Source organism: Hemicordylus capensis, chromosome 6, assembly GCF_027244095.1.
Source record: "Hemicordylus capensis ecotype Gifberg chromosome 6, rHemCap1.1.pri, whole genome shotgun sequence".
Lineage (NCBI taxonomy): Eukaryota > Metazoa > Chordata > Lepidosauria > Squamata > Cordylidae > Hemicordylus > Hemicordylus capensis.
In genome coordinates this window covers 93679665-93694775 of record NC_069662.1, presented here as the reverse complement: position 1 = coordinate 93694775, position 15111 = coordinate 93679665, and the positions used below count along the sequence as shown (strand labels likewise).

The window sequence follows — 15111 nt, the reverse complement described above, 5'->3', positions numbered from 1 at the left end:
ACATAAGCATAAAAGCAATACAAAGTACAAAGAGCAGCAGCAGAGACAATCATATAAAAGCCTGGGTAAAAAGCCACGATCTAACATGCTTTCTAAAAGCTGTGATGGAGACTGAGGAGCAAATAGCCACCGGGAGAGCATTCTAGAGTTTGGGAGCAGCAACAGAGAAGGCCCTGTCCCGCGTGCACGACAACCGAGCCTCCCTCACTGTTCAGTTGAACGATGGAGTTTACCATACTCCATTACTCAATCTTTAAACTCTGATTGAGCCACCCTTTAAATCAATGGCTACTGCTACTATGAAATTGCTAGCCTCCTAATGGTGCAGCAGGGAAAAGCTTGACTAACAAGCAGAAAGTTGCCAGTTCAAATCGCCGCTGGTACTGTATTTGGCAGCAGCAATATAGGAAGATGCTGAAAGGTATCGTTTCATACTGCGCGGAAGGAGGCAATGGTAAACCCCTTCTGTATTCTGCCAAAGAAAACCACAGGGCTCTGTGGGCTCCAGGAGTTGAAATCAACTTGACAGCACACTTTACCTTTTTATTTTACTATGAAATTAGCATCTCTCAAAACTGTTTTTCTTGTGGTCATAACTACTGCTCAGCTCTAAGAACTGGTACACCTTATACTAAATTCTAACCTGACCAGGTACTCATGCAGGGGAGTAGCTAGGGGAGAGGGGGCCTGTGTTCGCTCCTCTCTCTGGTGGCCCCTTGGAGTGAGGGAGATAATGAAGAAAATAGGGAGGGGTGGAGGTGGGGGCCCCATGTTCTTTGAACCCATATGCTCAATTATAGCTACACCCCTGTACTCATGCGAATTGAACCCTTGTTCCATCCGTGGTATCTGATTTCCATCTGAACGAGGATATAACCCACTCTTTCCAGAAATCCAACTATGCCTAGATATGTCTTTGCATGCATTGGATGTAAGGAGGTCACCTTTATTTCCCTTAAAAAGAACGAAAGACTTTTGTAAATGCAAACAACTCTTTGTAGCCTATAAGGGTAGGTCAGCCTATATCTAGAAACAGCCACAATATCTATATCAAACTGCCACTGGCTGGTAGAGTGAATCTCCTTAGCATACAAGGTTCACAAAACAGAACCTCCACATATAATTAAAGCCCAATCCACCAGGGTTTATGTAATATATTTGATTCTCTACTGCTGCTCTTTATAGTCTGTATTGCTTTTATGCTTTTGTTTTAAATTTTTAATCAGATTTGTTTAATATTTTTTCACTTAATATTTTAATTGTGTCTTTTCCCATCTTGTGTTTAATTTTTTAAATTTTTTTGCTGTAAACCTCCTTGGGATTGCTTTAATGAAAGGAGGTATATAAATTTAACAATAAATAAATTTGTGAGACACTACACAATTTGATCTTCTCTCTGTTGTGGAAGCCAATTTTGTGGAAGCTAATTTTTTATTTTTATAATAGTGTACTACTCTCCACCTGGGAAAGCTTGCTAAACACCCAGACTTATGAATAGCAATGGATCATGCTACAGATAAACAGGTTGCTCACTTGTAACTGGTGATCTGTAAGTGATCCATTGACATTCATCCTCCCCGCAGCAGTAAGTCTCAAACAACTTTTAAAAAAGAAATAAGATTTAGCTACCACCAGAAAAAAACCTTTATAGGAGGATCGTCGCTTGACAGCAGTCATCCAGAAACCGGAGTGGTGCTCTAACTGCCAGAATAAGCTGTTGCACCGAGCACGAGAGGTGGGGCGTCAGTTTGGAAATTCCACCCACGAGGTCTTGCACAGGCGCAGAACCCAGGCTTATGAATGTCAATGGATCACTTATAGATAATCAGTTTCAGGTGAGCAACCTGTTTTTATTCTTTTTCTTTTGTGCTGAGCTGACTGTGCAAACAAACCTTGCCGAACAGGTTTAAAACAGATTTGTGCCTGAATGATGAATTATCACACTGAATTAAAATTTGAAACAAGGCTAGTGTAGATAATTCCCGGTGACTGGCTCATTATCTTGCATTCTGGATGGGTATTCCAATACTAGTATTCATCTGGCCCTTTTCTGGGGAGACGTTAGAATAAGGATCAAACAGCTTGAATCATAGATTATATATGATTCTGAGTACAATCCTACAGGGAGACCTCTTTCACAAGCCTCATTTAAATGAATGGGTATTATGAAAGTGTGCAATAAAGCTATTGCTAAGGTTCCTTTCATTTCAGTGGAATCTGTGTAGGAGACTTTCCTGCTGAATATGTGCTATATTTTTTAAAAATATTGAAAACATATTTTTACCACCAAAGTGCAAATACTTAATAATAACAGGAACAACAGAAATTAGAGTTGAAATGGTGGAAATACTGAGCTTCTTCATAGGCTGTGTTTTACTGGTGGACAAAAGACTAAAGTTGATGTTGGGGAGCAGCATTATTGAGTAGCTCCTGAGGCCCACTGCTAATCCATGAGACCTTCTCTGTGCCTATAGTCTTTATGTGGTGATGGCAGAGCCAGATAAAAGGGGACCCTCGGAGTTTGCTGAGGGCTCCCTGAAATCTGGAGCTAACACTTAGAGACAAATATAATTGCTTATGACCAAGCTGTTTCTTTTTTCCCTTTAGACTTTTTCCTCAATGACAGGGTCATGATCCAAAGACTAGTAGTTTCAGGATCTCCTCTTTCTCTTCTATGAAGTAAAATATGTACAGATTTTTCCGCTCATAGATGAGAACAAGTTCTGTAAATGTCAATTAAGTCCTGAGATTCTTTTTAAGGAAAGTATGAAAACTCTTCCCATTTTAAGAATTCATAGATCTTAGTCTTGTTTTACTTCTACTAATCCATGAAAGCACAGCTGCTCTGTAGTTCCATAAATTACCAAGGGCTAATTTGCTTAACCTGCTTTTTTCCAGTTTGCATGACAGCACCTTAATAAGCAGTTGAAAAGGCAAAGACACTAATGATTTACTAAAACTTGGATTTGAGACATTATATGACTGCTTTATATAACACAAGTAGGCTTAATGGGGCATTGTGTTCCTATTTTATTGTTTTAATATTTATATTTATATTTTATTCTCTAGAATGTATCTAAACACACAACTCCCAGCACTAATAACCGTGAAAGTGAATCATCTTCCCCACAGGTATGTAGCAACTGTGCTGTTTGTAGCTGTTGATTGATTTAGCGTAAAGATTTGTGGTTATAATATCTCGGTACCAGAACAGAGAAAACTAAATGTTTTAACACAAAGTTCATAAAGTTTGAAGCTTAAGGCTGTTCTAGCTTAGTCATTTAAAATGTTATGTTAAATCCAGACTGAGACTTATGAGTGGGAAACTTCTGCTTGCATATTGGTAGTCTTATTATTTATATACCATTTTGCAACCAAAAAAAAAGGTTATCAAAGTGGCTAATGTAGGAGAAGAAAAGACACACTAAGTACACACCAACATCAGCCACTGAAAGGACACTCCCCCTGTTACATATGAGATAATAACCACTTTGAAACATGGCTCTTTGTTCAGTTAGCAGGGTGTGGAGGGAGGGGTGATGGGGTTCCTCAGGAATGTACATTTATAATGCTTCAAATAAGTCTTAACTACTTCCAAACTTCCCTAATTATATCCAGTTTCATATAAATTATCTGATTTCGTCACCTCTGAAAAACAAGACTTGGTTTTAAAACATCAGAACTTAATAGTAAACTATTTGCTTTTGGAAGTAAACTGATCATGTTGTAAATGGTTTTCTTGTTTGCCAGGATATTTTGTTAGCTGAATGATCCCTTGAAGAAACTGTGGTGTAGTAATTTGGTCATAGTTTTTTGTGTATGTGTTTTTTTTTTCCTTTCAGCCTAGCGATGTTAAGTTACTGTTTCAGCAACTTCGGGCTCCATCGATGGAATCATTGTTTCGAATTCCCTTAAAAGAATCTTTGTTCCGCTCCTCTTCGAAAGAGTCTTTGGTGCGGACTTCTTCAAGGGATTCACTGAACAAATTGGACTTTGATTCTCCTGGTCCCGTATTTGATCCACCATCTGATGTTGAAAGTGAGACAGAAGACTTGCCAGGAAATCTGGACAGCCTTCCCAAGGAACAGTTGTTACAACGACTGCGTAGAATGGAACGTAGTTTAGGCAGCTACAGGGGGAAATACTCTGAGGTAGGAAAATATTTAAACTTGGCAGTGAAGAATGTGGGGAACAGAAAAATTGAATTAACAAAAATCACTGGCTCACATAATACTGACAGTACGCAAGTAGAAGAATGTTTTGCATGTGCAAGAGGCGGGTAGTTTTTGCCCCTGGAAACATGTCCTTGAAGGTTTCCCAACCCTCAGGGACATATTTTTGGGAAGCACCTCTCCCTGTGCACACAGGAAATGTTTTTCCCTGTGCACAATGCTAATATATTTTATTTATTTATTTCGCACATTTTTATACCGCCCTAACCCAAGGTCTCAGGGCGGTTTATATGAGCCACTTTCTGGAGTATCTGGCAGTGGAACAAGTGATTATCGGAATTTAACTCTCTTAGATTAAACAAGACTTGCATAGTCAGTCATGCTTGCCATTTTAGTTCTCTTAGATTAAGCAAGACTTAACATAGGTCCCATTCAGCAAAGGATCTTTGCAACATAAATTAGTAGCTTTCTCTTTGCAGCTTCTACCCCTTTTATTGTTTCCTGTTCAGTGCATTAGTGGTTTTATTACCTAATTAATGTCTTATTTTCATTATTTTCTCTCTCTCTCTTAAAAATAGCAATATTTTGCTACAAAAGAAAGCAAAAACAAATAATCAAGCTCACGCCTTGCTGAGAATAGGAACTGACTAATACAGGGCAGTTGCGGGGAAATCCATTAGTTATTCACCAGCATTGCTGGCGCTGCTAAGCAGCAAACAGTTAGAGGCAGAAGCTGAAAATTAAGGGAGTTACTAATGAAAAGCAGTCACACTAAAAAAACTTGAATAATGTTACTTCAGTCTACATTGGCTGAAGTCTACATAAGCTGGTCCTGCAGTTATATATTATGCGGGGCCAATCAGGCCATTATTATGCGGGGCCAGTTATATATTATGCAGGGCTTGCCACAGATTGGATGCAAGGAAAAAATGAGAGGACAATAAAGAAGACACTACAGTGCAGTGAGATGCAATGATATTTGGATTCTCTATACAACGAAAGTAAATAAAGGATGGTGATTCCAGACTGAACAGTATATGGAAACAACCACATACTATTGTAGGTAAAAGGGCTATATCTATCACTTGTAGACAGGGATTCATTCTGTCCTTGACCAAATTATGTCAATCAGAAAGATTCTTATTCTGGCTGCTTCAGGGTTGTGTGGTGGTGGGTGGGCACCACTGGCTTTGCGGTGGGGGGGGTCGGCGAGTACCACTGGTGTGTGGGCAGGCTGCTGGGTCGGGGTAGCACTTCCTCAGTTCATGCACATCCCTAATCCAGGAGTATTATCAGCGCTTCAAGCACTGCTGAAGCTGCCAGTGTCCTCAGCAGTGCAGTGAAGTAAGTAAATAAATAAAAAGCCCTGTTGCACTTGCGCCTGCAAAAAAGCTTGAATGCTTGCTATCACAAGACCAGCTCTCCTCTCCCTAATTCAGGGGCGAAAACCAGGCTGTAGCTTTTGGAAGGTAGCACAGGAGAAAGTATGTTTAATGAGACTTTGCATTAGAAGTTATGTTCTTTTCTGTGTGTTGATTTGCAATTCCTAAATATCTGTTTCTTTTAATGAAATAACTAAGATTAATTAATTATTCGCCGCCTAAAAAAAAATGGGTATTTTGAATATTCTTGTAACTAAGTTAAGCGTTCCTAAGTGCAACCAAAAAGCTGAAGCCTAAGACCAACTACTTTGTAGCAACTTAATACATTGTTTTTCTTTCTTTTTAATAACTCTCACAGAGTGTTTGGTTAACTCTGAGTGGGAGGGAGGGGAAGTCTCTAGTGCAAACTGTCTCCAAACAGACCGCAAGTCAGCTTTCGCTAACTCTCCCCACATGCAGGCATACATGTGGAGAACAGGGTTTTTTTAAATATTTGCCCACTAATAAGGTAAAGAGAGAACCCTGGACTAAAGCACTCTAGCCGAGGCAGTCCAGTCTCTAAAAACTTGGAATGCTTGGTGGCAGCTATGTAATCTACTGGAAATATAGAATAGTTTTATGAGGAGCCCAACCAGGCAGCTCAGTAGAGATGACTCAGTGATAATTCCCATCACGTGAGCTGGTCTGTGTAGAAAGGCTGTTGATGCTTACAAGGTAGATCTCATTATCTGCAAGATTTCTATTTCCGCAGATTACTATGAGTAATGAAACCATAGATAATGAGGCACTGAGTATGGGATCATGGGGGTTAGGTTCCTAGACTCTTAAGAAACGTTTTTAAAAGGGAGAACAGGCTAAATAAAGTGCCCTACTATGCCCCACAGGTCCAGCAAAGCCCTTCAAATATGCCCCAATGGTCCTAAAAAGTCATGTCCCCCCATTTTTAATTTTTTTAAAATGACCTTCAAAAAATGAACACAGTCATTTCTGGCCTTCTAGGAACCATGGATACATGCGTTTTAATCCTTTCATATCTGTGGATAAGGAGGTCGGGTGTCTATTTGAAACCCACGGATACACGAAACCGTGAATAGCAATTCTGTGTATAATGAGGGTTGCCTGTAGATTAGGGTGAGCCGGTAAAAGGCTTTCTATTAAATAGCTGTCACTTCAGACTTATTTTGGAAATTGCCCCTTTCTGATATCGGAATACAATATAGTGTACAGTAGTGAATTTAAAGGATGGGCCAATGTTCAGGCTAGCTGAAAAAGCAATTTAGCAAAATGACTTCATTAAAGTAGACTAGGTTTCACAGTAGCCAATTTGGATAGGTTATTTTAATTGCCAATTATGCTTATTCTGTGCTTTTCAGCTGGTCACTGCCTATCAAGCTGTGCAAAGAGAGAAGAAAAAATTACAGGTAAGAAGTGAAAAAATGCCTTAAGGTATTACTGGAATGTATTTTTATAGACTTACATTGTTGCTTTGCATAGAAATGCTACATATAACATATTACTGATTTATTAAGTGGCTCCAAGTATGCAATTGAAACTCTTGAAATTTAGGGTTTGATCCAGAAAACAGTGCATTGCTTTGGTGTGACCCTGTCCCTGGACATGCCAATATCCAAAGCCACATGTTGTGGTGTTTACATGCTGTGCAATTTTCTGCCAGAGTTGACCTCTTCCTGGCTTTGAATTTTGCCACTGGTCAGAGCAATTGCAGAATCTCCTGCCTGGAAACAAAGTGTTGCTGAAAGCACTTGAAGAAAGGAGTAAATCAAAGAAGTATAAACACATGCCTCATACTCATTTTGCCCCTTGAACTTTCAGATTGGTTCTATAGGGAAAAAGAACTCTTATTGTTTTTGACAAATACATGTGTATGATTGCCCAGCAGCTTGATTAGGGGTGGGGGGGGAAGCAACATTTCCTTTTTCTTTGTATGTGTTGAATTGTATCCATATGTAGCTTGGTTATGAATTTTTCAGAATTCAAAAATTGGCTTTCTATATTTTTCTGGTTTCAGGGAATATTGAGCCAGAGTCAGGATAAAGCACTTCGCAGAATTGGAGAGCTACGGGAGGTAACTCGAAATTCTATTTGCTTGTGCAGTCTTACAATAATAATTTGAGAGTGTATACATTCTTATACTTGATTACCCGTGCTGGTCAAATGTTATGAAGTACTTGAAAAGAAGCAGTTAGCACTCAGAGATTAACTGAAAATATCAGTTTATACTTTCAAACAAATGCAATAATATTCCGTGGCAGACATGGACTTGCTTAAAATATTTGTCCATCCTCACATTCTGATCAGTAATGGCTCCCCAGCTTGGGATACTGGGAAATCCCTTGTATTCATTGCTGTGCTGTAAATTTTCCAGAAAGCAATCTATTGACTATAGTAGTAGTGCTGGTGAGTTATGCCATATTTTTAGTTGGCAATTAATTCTGAAAAGTACAGTGGGAAAAATAACTTACATTTTGCAAAAGCAGTCAAATTGAGAAGCTTAAAAATGTTTTTATTGGCATTTGTATAGAAAACATAATGTATTCTATACAAATACAAAGGAAAATAGTGAAATCAAAATCAAGAAAATACCCATAATGCAAATAGGTCAGTAAACTGAGCAAGATTAAGTTGAAAGCATTGTTAAGTAATCTTTAGTACTGTAAGATAAGCCATTTGGCTTCAGTTAAGCTTTTCTGAAGTACATACCTAATTATTGTTTTCAGAGCTCAGATCACTATATGAAAAACTTGCATTCAAGTATACAGGAGGCCCTCATTTCTCGCAGGTGTGTGTGTGTGTTAGGTTTCTGGCTTCTACTGTGAATGGGGACACCATGAAGAAGAAAAATACTTTGAGGCTATGGGAATCTGGAGGTTAGGTTCCTAGAAAATTTCCAAGTCCCAAAGACCACTCAAAATCATCCAAAGGGGCGGGGTGGAGTGGGGCGGAAAGCAAAAATAAGTGAAGGATAGAGCACTGTACCTTGGCTGCTCCAACTCTCCAGCTCCTCCAGTAATGACCTCGGAACCAGTCCTTGGTCCAGCTCCAAAAAAGTATTGTCTTTAGTTGTCAGCAAATCATCACAAATCAGAGGAGTTACATCACTCTAGGGATGTGCACGAACTGGTTCGCAGGCCATGTTGGAGGCCTGCAAACCGGTTCGCAGGTCTGGCGGTCTGACAAACCGTCGGAGGGGTGGGTGGATGTTGCTTTAAGGGCAGCAGGGGGGGTTGTACTCACCCCTCCCGCCACTTTCCCCCTTCCGGTGCTGTAGCTTTCGCCGCCGCCGCGCACATCACGCATGTCACTGTGACGCCTGTTACTTCCGCATTTGGGCACCAACAAGGATGTAGGGGCGGCAGGGAGCACCTCTGCCGCCCCAAAGATTTTGCTGAAAACTACAGCGCCAGAGGGGGTGAGTACAACCCCCCCTTAAAGCAACACCCCCACCCGGCATCGGACCACACTTCCGTGGTCCGTGCACACCACTACATCACTTCCCTGGGGTTAGCAGCACTCCAGTTTAGAAAAGGAAAAAGGAAAAAAATCAAGAGTTAAATCACTACAATTCAGAAAATATAAAAAATGAAAACAGCAGCAGGGAGTTATATCACTCCATCCATGAGAAGTATCTGGAAAGTATCTGGCTGAAGTATCTGGTTGACAGATACTGTCTGGTTGACAGATACAGAAGTATCTGGTTGACAGAAAAACAAACTGAAGGAGGAGAGTTACATCACTCCGCTGGAGTTAGCACCACTCCAACTAAGAAGCTTTTAAAAAGTGAAAAAAGTAATAGAATATCACTCCACTGCAGGAGAAGACCTTGGAGAGGAAGTCGGGCTCTCATTGTCATCACTTTCTTTTTCAAACCCATGGAAAGGGGAGGTGGAGATCACACTTAGAACTTGCTTCTTCAGGTGGCATGGTGCTCTTGGCCTTCTCTAAGAAGCTGGTGATAGTGGTCTTTTTTGCCTTTCTCTGAAGAGTCCTTAGGGTTTTAGAGCAGCCTCCTACTGTCTCTTGAATGTTATGCTGCGCTCCACTGATGGGCCAGTTGCCAAGGCTGTCTCAGTCAAGGCAGTCCCCATCTACAGAAACTCAGACAGGACCTCTGTAGTCAAAGCCTTTTCTGCTGCTGCCGCCACCACCACCTCTTCTCTCTCCTCCCCTTAGCAGCTGCTTGAACAAGCTCCTTTAACTCCTCCTCTGTCAACTACTCCTGTTGTGACACTAGTGGTTCCTCCATCTCTTTCACCTAGATATTCTCCAAGCATTCACCTGCGGCATTGTACATGAGGTTTACAATTCTTGTCACTTCATCCTCTGTTGAGGGAACAGCCTGGATGGATGTGGGAGTGACTGCTTTCGGCCATAATTTTTTCCAGCAGGCACTCCAAGTCCTCTGCTGCATCTCCTTGAGGGATGCCTGGATGCTTTCGGCAATGATGTACTTTTCCCAGCAATGCTGTACTTTTTCCATTTTTCGGCAATGCTGTACTTTTTTTGACTGCTAGAGAGGGGTCGCTTTCCATTAGGTCCAGAAGCCGCATGAATGTCCTCTGGGTGTAGTATGACTTGAACATCACAATGAGACCCTGGTCAATTGGCTGGATTAGAGGTGGTGTTTGGTGGCAGGAAGGTGATCTGCAGATTTGGGTGGAGATCCTGCAGGGTATCAGGATGGCCAGGGGGATTGTCCAACAGCAAGAGAACTCTGAAGGCAAGGTTTTTTGCTCCCAGATATCTCTCCACTTTGGGTAGCAAGCAGTTGCTGACGCAGTCAGTGAAGAGGACAGCAGTCTCCCATGCTCTCCCATTCAAATGCTAGAAGACTGGGAGCTGGATCTTATTCTGCCCTCTGAGGGCACGAGGGTTCAGTGCTCAGTAAAGCAGCATTGGCGTCACCATGTAGTCTACAGCAACATTTCTGCAGATGAGAAGGGTTTATCTGATCATTGGCTGCCTTGAATCCTGGAGCGGTTGGTTCCTGCTTGGAGATGAAGAAATGGGCTGACATTCTTTTCCAAAACAGGCCTGTCTCATCCTCATTGAAGACCTGCCCAGGCCTGTATCCTTTGTCCTCAGTCAGGTGTTGAAGCTCTGCCAAGAATCTCTGTGCTGCTTCGTGGTCTGCCAGTGCAACTTCTCCTTCAAGCTCTACATTATGGAGGCTGTAGTGATGCTTGACCTTCTCAAACCAGCCCTTGCTTGCCTGAAAAGTGTGCCCAGCACCACAAGATGTTCCTGTATCTTCATTGGCCAAATGTTTGTACAGCCTCGGTTCTTTTTCCCAGATCACTGGCCCACTCAGTAGCACTTTCTTCTGAGCTTGGTCCTTGTTCCAGATGTTCAGGACCTCCTCCATGTGTTCCGTGGTGAAATCACACGAGTGGAACACCACCTTTGCACTTTCCAGAGTGCTTGCTGCCACACTTGCACAAATGTTAGTTTCATTTTTTCTGATGTAACATACTGTCTACTCATTGATCCTGTAATGGCATTCAACAGATGCTGTACTGTCCCCTCGACCCAGCATGTACAGCAACTCGATTTTTTAATGTATGGACATAACTTTGTGCTACCTCTTGCTCTGTCCTTCAGCAGAACTGCCCACCTTAAGTTTCTCCATCCTTATTGGGAAGAAAAGAAAATTGTGCAATACAGAACAATAATCCATAAAGGGTGTAGTGGAGGGGGGATGCACAGGGATGGAGTGGCAGTACAGGACTGTATAGTACTGTACAGTATAGTGCACTTGCATGTTATAATACATACAGTAAGTAAGATTATTCCCTGTGCCAAAAGGGCTTACAGTCTAAAAGAAACATAAGTTGAACACCAGCAACAGCCACTGTATGGGTGCTTTGCAGGGGTTAGATAGGGACAGTTGCTTTCCCCCTGCTTAATACTGTACTGTACACATAAGAGATCCACCAATTTAAAAAGGTGCTTCTTTGCTCAGTTAGCAGGGGTAAATTTGCAACACTGCTCTTTACCTTGGGCATTCCAACTGCAGCTTGAAAACACTCCAAAGTGCTCCTTTTCCATACTCTAGACATGAAACTCCCAGACCAAGCCATGCAAGATAGAAACATTCTCTCCCCCCCCACCCCCTGCAGGTAGGTCCCAGACCTCACCCAGACTACTAAAATAATCCAAATCTCTGGAAAAACTCATTACTTTCCCAGAAAATGTAGAAAAACTATCCTGTTTGAAAGCATGGGGAATGAGACCTCACAGAGATAGAAAAAGACAAGCTGCTTAGTAATGCAGTTCTGGGGATGGGGGCAGAGAGGGCAGGAGAAAGATACCTGCAAAAAATGGCAAATGCTGCTGCTGGCACTCAGGATCCTGTGGGAAGCCCAGGAGGCAGATGGGATCCTGCACGGAGGCTGCCCTGCCCCACTTCTCAACTGCCCTTTGCAGATGTCTGGCCATTTGAGTATGCAGCATGGCACTCAACTGCCGTGTTGACCACTCAGATGTCCGTCACACATGAATGGACGCCAGCTGAGCGGTGGGGTGGCCTCTCTGTGGGATCCTGAAAGCTTGCAAAATGTAAGCAATTTTACTAGTATTGGTATACAATCTATATCTTACTCTGTTTCTGTAGCTGAAGAACCATTCCTGAAAGGGAGATTGGTTTTACTACTACTGTCATCACACATTTTATTAAGCAGTAACATTAGACATACTAATTTGTGCCCCAACATGTCTTAGAATGTTACTGTCATTAAATCATTCCTAAAGGTTTGCTATAGAGAACTATCAAACTATCACTAACCTTGATTATCTGATTAAATCGGGTAATACTGCACTGACTTGGGATTTCCTAGTTCTTAGGATGAGCACATGAAGGCTTGTCCAAAAGAGCAGGGACCTCTGTTCCCTGTCCCTGCTTTGCTCTATTCAAATGAGAACTGAAATATTAATAGGCATAATGGTAGTAAATGTAAACGTTTATGTTTCAAAGTAGGGAGAGATCAAATTGGGCACACAGATAAGGCCAGTGTATAAAGCAAGAAATTGCACAGGAATACTGGAGCAATTGGATCATGCCAGTAATTCATGCATGTTCCTAGCTATTGGTTGACTTTAAAATGTAACCCTCCAACTGAAACATTTTGCTCACGAACTGCCGTGGTGATGTCACTGAGTTCTGCATCCTATCATGTTAAACCAGGTTGTCATTGCATCAATAAACTTCAAGGGCAAAAAAGTGTCCAAAAATGTCTACTAAGCTGGTTTTGGGTAATTTTAGGAGGCTGAATTCTTAGAACAATAGCAAAACAAATCTTAGAAGATGATTTGGCAAATTCAACAGTAGGTCTTCAAACATGGCTAAGGTTTACACTAGGATTGAGCCTGTTCAGCAGTCTGCATTAAGAAACATATAACTTGCTTGTACAGCAATATACATATTTAAAATGCTTAGGTATTATTTACAAAAAGTTCTTTTCACCATGTGGGGTCAAATTCAGGTAAGTGTATACATTGTGGATAGTGTCTTTGAAGTATGTTTTAAGTATAGTGGCTGACATCCTGACTATTTCATGTTTCTGTTTTGTCTGCCTTAAAATTAGAACCAATAAGGCTGGTGCTGACTTTGAAGAAAGATGGATTTCTTTCTTTCAGAAGTAGTGTGATTTAGAGGAACACTTTCTACATTTAAGTTGAAATTTGGTTCACAAGATTCTAGTATTTTAATCAAATCCCACAAAATATTTACAAGAAGTTCTGTTCTGTGGATTGACAAATATTAGAACAGGAAGGCACATCTTGAATAACTTTATATCCTTTGTAGTACAGTTTGTTTGATTGATTGATTGATCTATTTATATACTGCTTTTCATAAAAATAATCTCAAAGCGGTTTACAATAAAATTAAAACAATGCAAAATTAAAATACAAAGGTACAGATGATCTCAAAAATTAAAATACATAGTACAAAAGTACAGATAATATAAATATAAAAATAATAATCTCTAAATAAAAAATTAATAATCCATAAATTAATAACACAAAGCTGCAGCAGCAAAAAACAATACTCTGTTTCAAAAGTAGACATGAAGAGCCACATCTACTTTTTCACTAAGAGACCGAGGAGTGGATTTCAGTTGGGAGAGCATTCCAAAGCATGGGGGCAATGGCTGAAAAGGCCCTGTCCTGCGTGCTTGACAATCGAGCCTCTCTCTCTGTCGGTATGTGGAGCAGAGCCCCCTCTGATGATCTGGTCAAGCAGACAGAAACTCTTGGGAGCAGGCGGTCCTTCAGATATTCAGGACCCAAATTGTTTTGTAGTATTTCGTACTATAATATCTGCTTCAAATCAAGCAGCATTAGAAATTAGATTTTAAGTGTGTGCTATAGTCAGTAATTTAGATAGTTCATTGTGAACAACTTAACTTGTATACTCCTAAAGTGAACGATTGGTAATAGTGAACAAAACCACTAAGTTGAAACAATAATGCATTCATGCCAGTGATAGTTCATCTAATGTAGCCCAGTTGCTCAAGATCATGCTTAATAAAGCCTTATTTAAATAATTTTAAAACTTTCTGCATTTGAGAACCTCTTTTTTTGCATTAACTTGTCTGAAGAATTCCTGCACATTGCAAGGGATTCTAGAACATATTATAGGGCACATACTAAGTGCTAGTTCAGATGTAATACCAAACCATGGATACCAAACCATGGATTGGTGTTACATCAAGAAGACCCTTGGACTCACACACTCCCTCCTCTCCTCATGCTTCACAATTGCCTCCACCATTTCTTTCAAACTATGTTTTTTTGGTATCAAACCATAGTGTCATTTTTATTAAAACTGTGGTGAACTATGGTTCACATTTCTAGTTCTCGTTCCCAATTCTAATTCTGGTTTTCAAGGCAACCACAAACCATAGTTTGCTTATTTGGATGAAGCAGAAAATTGTGGTTTGCTGCAACCGGAAAGGAGGGGAGTGGCATGTAGAGGGAGAGGGAGGGCAGTGTTTGTAAGCCAAATTGTTCTTCAAGGCTTGTTTATGCAGAATGAAACCATGGTTTGGCAATATGTCTGAACAAGCCCTCAATTGATATAAGGCATTGACCAGAATTGTTAGGCCTTCCTTACTGCTTCTTGTGAATTGAGAATTTGCTGCAAGGCACACTTGACGTTCCCCTGTAACTGTGCGTTGCAGGCAAACATCAGTAGTGGTGGGCTAATTAATTAACAGGGAAGCTTGTTTGCCATTACAGGAGGACCTTGATATTCACGGGCGTTCCATTCCACAGCACAACCGTGAATATGGAAACTGTGAATATCAAGACATTGTGGGAATGGCGAATTGGGGGTTAGGTTCCTGGTTGAGGGAAAACACCCCCAAAACATCAACTTTCATGGGGGAAATGTGGGAGGAAGCTGTTTACCATACCTAGCTGCTCCCACTTTGTTGTACTGTGCCCCAGAATGCCCCCAAATTGCCTGAAAATGGCCAGAAAATAGATAGAGTTTTGTTTTCTTTAAAAAAAAACAAACCTGAGTCATTTTGTGGCTC

The 15111-nt window shown here is 40.9% G+C and overlaps 1 protein-coding gene across 5 annotated transcripts in view; it reads left to right on the top strand.

Annotated features, from left to right (window-relative positions):
• Nucleotides 1–15111, top strand: part of GOLGA4 (golgin A4) — a 126931-nt gene that overhangs the window by 15205 nt on the left and 96615 nt on the right. For all 5 annotated transcript variants that reach the window (XM_053260134.1, XM_053260131.1, XM_053260133.1 and 2 more), the window contains 4 exons: nt 3070–3132; nt 3843–4151; nt 6928–6975; nt 7584–7640. In XM_053260134.1, coding sequence (XP_053116109.1) covers nt 3070–3132; nt 3843–4151; nt 6928–6975; nt 7584–7640 — 477 coding nt within the window. The remainder of the gene's footprint in view (nt 1–3069; nt 3133–3842; nt 4152–6927; nt 6976–7583; nt 7641–15111) is intronic.